Source organism: Ceratina calcarata, unplaced genomic scaffold (genome assembly GCF_001652005.2).
Source record: "Ceratina calcarata isolate Rehan_Ccalc_2016 unplaced genomic scaffold, ASM165200v1 scaffold123.2, whole genome shotgun sequence".
NCBI lineage: Eukaryota > Metazoa > Arthropoda > Insecta > Hymenoptera > Apidae > Ceratina > Ceratina calcarata.
The window spans coordinates 191,030-198,982 of NW_017133297.1; the positions used below are offsets into that span (position 1 = coordinate 191,030).

General features: G+C 42.3%; 1 protein-coding gene across 1 annotated transcript in view; it reads right to left on the bottom strand.

Annotated features, from left to right (window-relative positions):
* The window catches only part of LOC108626849 (glutamate receptor ionotropic, kainate 2), a 48,640-nt gene that overhangs the window by 6,518 nt on the left and 34,169 nt on the right, over nt 1-7,953 (bottom strand). Inside the window, exons 5-8 of the mRNA XM_018027777.2 lie at nt 6,188-6,487; nt 1,730-1,834; nt 584-757; nt 79-297 (exon numbers count right to left, since the gene is read on the bottom strand). Coding sequence (XP_017883266.1) covers nt 79-297; nt 584-757; nt 1,730-1,834; nt 6,188-6,487 — 798 coding nt within the window. The remainder of the gene's footprint in view (nt 1-78; nt 298-583; nt 758-1,729; nt 1,835-6,187; nt 6,488-7,953) is intronic.

The following is a 7,953-nucleotide window of genomic DNA, read 5'->3' on the forward strand; positions in this document are numbered from 1 at the left end:
TTTCGTTAAAAAAATTAAATTGATGCCATAATCGTTTTGGATAAAAATCCGCAGTACAATAATGAATGAAATACGAACTACTTTTGTACTGATCTTGAATTTCTTTTGTTCAATCGACTTGTATAAATACTGTTCGCGTTCTTGGTCAGTGTCGCCAGTATGGAGACCGTCTGGGTCCCAATAACCGATCTGGACACTGTCTTCTGCCCTCATGTCCATTACTCGTAGATTGAAGGAATCTCGACGACCCTCTTCGTTGATCGTCATCGCCCCCGTGATCTTCCCCTCTGTGGACAGCTACCATCACAAATACAATTACAGGTACATCGCATTGTACATGTGCAAAGCATTCTATATAATCACATGCACATGTATTCCATTTCATTATAGCAGAATACTAATAGGGGTGCGATTGTAAGGGGTGAGAGTAACAAGGACGCGATTTCTTTAAATCTTATCAGGATTTAACAGTCTGAAGGACTCCAATAATAACATCGGAAATAATATAATTGATTTCGTATCAGAAAACAATTTTTTTAATTCAAGGGTGGTTCAAGTTTTTTATATGAGCAATTTTTTTTACCTCTTTTATAAGGTTGGTAATGTTGGGACCTGCGGTATATTTCTCTGCCTCCGCGCAAGAGAGCGATACTGGGTCAATTGTTACCGGTTCCTCACTGTCTTTGTTCCGTGCATTCAAGCTCTCCAGCGCGTTATACACCAGAAAGACGGCGTCGTACAAAACAGCCGACTCCACCTAAATAAAAATTGCTGTACCTCATAAGATTTCCTTATTTATTAATAAGTTTTATTATTTATTAATTAATGAATAGACGAAGAGATTAAATTTTTAATATAATTCCATGGTATTCACAGAATGTATAAATTGCGTGATGATTAGGCGAGAAATGTTACAGTCATTTGTCTGTATGTAAATTATTACGAAGCTAATTCCTCGGAACGGCGAGAAAATCTGAAGAACTTTAGCCTCGCCGGGGAAAGAATCCGCGTCATTAGCCGTGGCACCATAATCATGTTATTCAACGAGACTCGTTTCCGGCCCAAGCATTCCCTGGCTTACGACATTCCGTTATAATGAGAAATGAAACATTAAGCCGTCCAATCTTGCGAAATTATAAAACAACAGGCTTAATCGTCCCACGGGGGGGTTGCGTTTGCATATAAAGAGACGAAGAAACGGAACGATATTGCTGGCGTGCGGGCGCAGCAACGACCCTCTATTCGCGATACAAACGCGAATCGGCGGTGGCTAATGAAACGAAACTTAAGGGAGACCGTCAGCTGCTCGTAAGTACTGTGTCGCGGGTAGATTTCCCGGCGAACAGCTGAGCCCGCGTAGCGTCCCTCGCGCCGGGGCGCCTCGGTACGTCGACCGGTTAATGAAGAACCTGTTACCCTTAACTTTCGGCGGTACCCGCGCTCCGGCGACATTTTAATTGATAAAAACTGGTAGACGGTTTTTTATTCGAGGGAAATACCTTTGCTGCAAATTTGATTTAAACCTACTTAACGTCCACAGTGGCAATTCACGGAAATCCACTGTGCACTTTAGTACGTGCGTCGAATACGAAAAATATCGACACCCTCGATATCTGTTCACTTCGCACGGTTGAAAGGCGTCTACCGATTCGACTTGGTGCTTCAGAAATATCAATATGTGAACATTCCATTTCCGGGACGAAACGTGCGATACCTTTATTATACGTACCAAATTCACTCCTTCGACGTCGTTCTCACGCAAGCTGAGACCGGTGATGTTAATCGTCGATTCCGATTCACTCCGCACGTCCGAGATGGACAACTTTGTCGGGTCCTGAAGCAATTCGTCTAGTTTTCAAATTGCATACACGTGTTACGATCTGACATGAGAAACGTCGCACAGTGCGTTGTATGTATGAGATAAAAATAATATTAGAAGTACAGATAAGTCTCCGCCGTTTGAATATTGAATATAGCGTAACTATGTCGCTGTCTGCGTCTTCCATTGGTCGGCCATATTGGAAGTATGATGACCTATTGTTTAGTCCGAACAAGAGTATATACATTACACTCCGAGAACTTAATTTTTGATATGGTTACGATTTTAAAATTCGCTCTGTTTTAATATGAAGCGTGATTGGTTAGAAATGCAAAATGGCTAACGAATGGAAGCGTCCATGATTATATAGTTGTTTAACACTAGATTGCCCAAGAAAGTCATTTTGACTGACTTTGGGCAAATGTACAAATAATAATGCATAAATTATTTTTTTTTCCAAGTGAAGTAAATTTTTTTATTGTTAACATTTACTAATAACTTGTTATATGACTGTAAATAATATAAAAAATATTAAAAATTAATTTTAGACAAATGTCTTTACACAATATTCGTTTACAATGCAGTCATTTTGACTGCTTTGGGCAATATAGGTATATACTAAGTTTCAGTCTTTCTAGTGTTAAATGGCTGCGCAAGAACACACCTTATATTTTTACGTCATGAGCGTAACCAGTAAGTATGGCTGCTATATAGTGTCAGATGTAAGACGTTATATTGTAATTGTTGTATTTTTATTATTTATTTCAAAGAGTATTAAAGTATGATTTCTATCTTATGTACCCAACGCACTGTGCGTCGTTATAATAATTTCCATCTGATCGCATTTATATCCATTAAATCAAGCGAGGAGTTCACTTCTACCGTTTTGTTCCCGGCCATTATCCTACACTTCACCGTTTTTCGACCGGGACATAACTTTAAAAAATGTCGATTGCCAAACGCAACGCGATCCTATCTGGCGGCGGAGCCAAACTTCCGAACTGGCGCGTCATCTATTTCGGACGATTCCGCAAATTCACGGTGGCCTCCGAGAGGACCCCCGATCCGTCACCGAACACGTACTACACCCGCGTCCCAGTGGGATCGACCTGGTTCAAGGAACACACAGCTTCCATACCGGCAACCATGAAACTTCGAGCCTTAAACGGACCGACGGTTCGAGGGGTAGTCCACCCCTCTCGGTGCAACAAGCGAGAAACAACTTGGGAACTCCGCGTTAACGATAAGAACTATACATATACATACATACATACATCCGCAACGCGGAAACTCGTTGCCAGTTCCTTGCCAGGTTCGCTTCGTATTTCGTACGATTTTTGCCCGAGGGAGATTCGTCAGGTCAATAATTCGTCAGATAAAATCAACCGACTTATCAGTGGATTTATTTAGAGAAAATACGAGAAAGAATTCTGGTTCGAAGACAGCTAAACGGAATATTCCGTCGACGTCGTGTTCGTGTTGTGAAGTGAAAGTATCTGGTTTCTTCAATTAGAACATTTGTTGGCAGGAAAGGTCGTGGAGGTGGGGAACGGCATTTGGGGTTATCGAAATCGCGGCGTCGGATCAGGAGAAACGATGACGTTGACGTGGGTCCGCGACCCGGCGTCACGGGGGGGTCTGACCGTGGCGCGGCGTTCAACGAGCCATCGTTCCACGAATTTCTCCACGACCCGGACAAATATAGATACATAGCGAAATTTCTCACGAATTCATGGGACGTGCCGCGCGGCGCCGCGTCTTTCGCCTCCCGACACATCTCCGTATGTACACGGACAAATTTCGTTATTTGCGAAGAGCGGCAGAGAGGAATGCTCAAACGGCTTCCGTCGTCGCGTAGCTGCCGCGATCAAAAAGCGTCCTCCCCGGCTTGACGTTACGACGTCGCGGCGGTTGGAAAAAGTAGAAAACAAAATTCCCTGGAACGCGAGAGGGTACGGGGCAATTTCGTGATACAGAATCTTCTTTGTCCTGTCGACAAGTTTTAGTGCCGGGCGAAGTCTTCCGTGCAATATGGATTGATACGTTTGACCTTTTGACTTTTCTGCTTGAAACTGCAGATCGAATGTTCTTGGGTTTAATTCAGTTTGCACCAGTAATGGGTTCTCGACTCGTGTTATTAGTTTTCTACTTAGTTTGTAAAAAACCTGTAGAGGTTAGGTTACGTCTGATTACGTCATTATAGTCGAAAACCGTGTGGAGTAATGGATTCTCGACTCATGCATCAGTTTTCTACTTAGTTTGTAGAAAATCTGTAGAATAGATCGTGTGATTAGGTCATTAACGTCGAAAACTGATCGAAAACTGATCGAAAACTGATCGAAAACTGATCGAAAACACGGTTTTCGACGTTAATGACGTAATCACACGATGTATTCTACAGATTTTCTACGAACTATACTCTATTTCCCGAGTGACTAGGAGCCTTCCGCGCAGCTTGAAAGGTGGTGGGGGCCGCAGCGAACGTCTTGGACCTCCCACCATGCGTTAAGGTCTAGCCCCACTGACGACACGACAACGACATTTTAAGTTTTTTGAGGTGGTGGGGCGGCCGAGCCAGTACACGTAGCCAGTACGGTACGGGCACGGCCGCCCCACCACCTCAAAAAACCCAAATTGTCGTTGTCGTGTCGTCAGTGGGGTTAGACCTTTAATCGCCGCCTCACCGACTACGGTTCATTATACACGATAGGACAATAAGGACACGCTTGTATTGGGAAGTGGTAAATATGGGTGGGAGATGCGTAGAACGACCGAAAACTGAACCGTGCCGACTCCTAGTCACTCGGGAAATAGAGTATAAGTAGAAATCTGATGCATGAGTCGAGAATCCATTACTGGTTTGCACCTAACTTTAGGGCAAACAGATAAATTAAGAGATTAGGCCAGCCCAAAATGAAAAATAATTTGGGTAATTCGATTTTCATCACTCATATTTTCCCCTGCTTTTAAAACAGAGCGAAAACTGTACCAACAGATGTCAGGTAAGTCACCTGACCACCCTAAGCTCTTAACGAAACGGTCATATAAAAAATTAGGTCTTGAGAGAGTACTCATTCGTTGTACAAAATATAACCGTGAAAAGGACGCGTTATTCTTTCTTCCATTCGAACTCGCTACGTGAATCGTAAAAGTTTGCAAGTCGCGCTGAAACCCCAGCATTGTCTCCGCGCGCGCGATTTCGACACGACAAAGGGGGACGCTTCTACGCGTCACTCGGAGGATTTCGTATTGTGTTCAGGTCGGAGACAAAAAGTGGAAAGAAAATAGGAAGGAGACGGAGAAGAAAAAATGGGGGTGAGGGGGGAGGAAACGATACGCCTTGCGCGAAAACCCTCGACGGTCGGCGAACGTCGTTATTTATGGAGGTATTGTTACGTGCTCGCTGGTAATGTGTCATAAAAAGCGGATTCCGTGGGCGGGTGGCAAGCAAAGGGAATGTTCAGGCGGCACGCCATTACCGGCGCGTATCGCTGAAAACAATTACTCCCGGCAATTTATGGCACCGTTTAATAAAAAGCCTGGCAATTGTAAGCTGGCTAATGCAGTTACTACGCTGCCCGGGGTGAACGTGGCCGGGATGCGTCCTACGGATTTATTAATGAAATTTCCTTGTGGAAATGCCGCGGCCGTGAAAACCGACGACAGTGCTGCCGCCGCTAACTGTCCGCGTCCAGTTGGCGAGCGAATTTTTTAACCGCCTCGACAACGAATCGCGACGTGTTCTAATAAAACGCGGTAATCCCGGGGACGCGGGAGACAGTCGAGCTTAATTCGTACGGATTGAATTGGAATCGTGGCTAGTCGGTTTCAGTCACACAAATGGATATGTGAACTGTTGAAATAAGGCAACAATTAAAAACGCAACAACTTGTCGTCTGTTGATATGTCGAAAAAAGACTGATAGATATAAGATGTAATGACTGATAAATAGACATCGTCCAGGAGTCTTCCGTTATTGGGCCTGTCCAGTACGGAGAATCGGCTTAAATCATGGATATTGGGAATTGACACATTTACCATGACCTCTTGTGGCGAGCAGTAGAACTAGACGAAGCCATGCGCAGAACGATTAAAAACTGCAAAAACTGAACTGTGTTTGGTCCTCGGCTTTCGGGACCACGAATATAATTCCTGGCTTCGCGTCGCCATGATGGTTAGCTATATCTATTAATCCCGCCTCTGTCATGGTTTAAATAAATAAATAATAAATAAGTAACGACTAATGTAACGAATATTTGACAATCTTCATGCAACGAACGATCTTCTTTTGTTTAATAAATAAAAATGAAACCTCCAATCCCAGCATGAACGATTAAAAGAAAGATGTATAAAGATAAGAACTGATACCAGGTAAGTGATCAAAAAATTGCAGTACTCCGTCAGCAGCTTGACTTCCTTCGCTTGGAACAGCACGTCGACAATTTTACTCGGATCGACGTCTACGATCACGTTGAAGATGGACAACGCCCGGATCTCTTTCAACACCAGCCTGTAATCGGTCCCCTTGTCCAACTTTCTTATCGCGATCACGCTGTCCTTATTCCGCTTAAGTGATAAAGCTTTCTGGATTCGCGACAGGCCGTCATTGTCTTCGTAAATCGCTGCGAAGGCGCTCCATTTCATGGACTCCACTATGTCCGCGATTGCCTGGAACGAAGCAACATCCGCTTGCATTTTAATTCGGAGGAAGATGTTTCGTTAATATCTTCTGCTGCCGGTTGTAATCGTTAAACGGTCCGTACTGCGCTGGAAACTGACTGCGGAAATACAATGGCAAGCGAGTTTATTTTTATTGTATTTCAAGTTATACAGGGTGTCCCAAAAAAGTGTTAGAGCCGAGGAGAGGTGATTCTTTAGGTGTTTCTGAACAACAATTTCCTTTGGCAGAAAGCAAAGTGAGGCATGGTTTTTGAATTAACAACGAAAAACAGATGACCAATGAGAGTATTGGTTCGGATCGTAACGGTCGGTCGCGGCTCAGCGTGGGGGAGCCTACGCCGGCTCTCATTGGTTAGCGTTTTTCCTTAATAATTCAAAAACCGTACCTCATACTGCATTTTGCCAAAGGAAATTGTTGCTCAGAATCACTTAAAGAATCACCTCTTTTCGGTTTTAACAGTTTTCCTCAGATATGTATAGAAAAAATAGTGAATCTTGGAATAAATATTGCAGATAGTTCGAAGCGACTTCAACAATTATTTTAATTACCCAATAAACTACGTGATACGAAATGAAATTTCAATTACACGTTTCATATATTATTTTGTAATTGAAACATTTTTCGCAGATTTTTTTTCTCGGTATTCCATAAAAGTTAAGCGTTTCATTCTCGACTCTCAATATCATACATGCGAACATGCCAGCTATTAATTCTTCAGATTTTTAAGTAACCGAGTAAGTCCGACATGATTCAAGAATTTAATCATGCAAAATGGAAATTTATTAGACACCGCCGCCATAGGAGCCGTTTAAAAGTTTCGAACAGCTTCCGCGTTCGGTAATCATAGTAAATTTGGTTTAATTAATACAGCAGAATTTTTAAATCCAGGCAACTCGAATTTACCAAGGAACATCGAGCATTAAGATTTACATAGTAAATTATTAAACGAGCCGTCGAGTTTGTTTCGATGTCCCAGATTTCATACGCGCACGCAAAAATCTGCGTGTTTCCCGCGGCGCAAAAAAGCTGCAAAGAAGATATCGTAACATCATATCGCGTAAAAAGAGACGATAAAGGAAAAATAGGATGGAAATAAAAACCGTCAAAGGGAGTCAGTACAAAAGGGTAATTCGAAATGTTTCTACATGTGAAAGAATTTTCAGATAAATCTATGACATTTTTCATGCGAAAATCACTCATAGGAAGAATGGAATGGAAAAGTATTAAGCATTAAAAATGGATATAAATCGTATCGATCAATTTTAAACAATTCGATGTGAAAAAAATATACGAATCCTTTTTAAGCCGAATGGACAGTAAATCTCCCAATTTCTGATAAACGTCACAATTTTTATTCACATTTTGAAACAATTATATACAAAGTATCCCAAAACTAGTGTAAGATATTGAAATGGGAGGTTCCTGACGTAATTTTAAACAACATTTTCCTTAG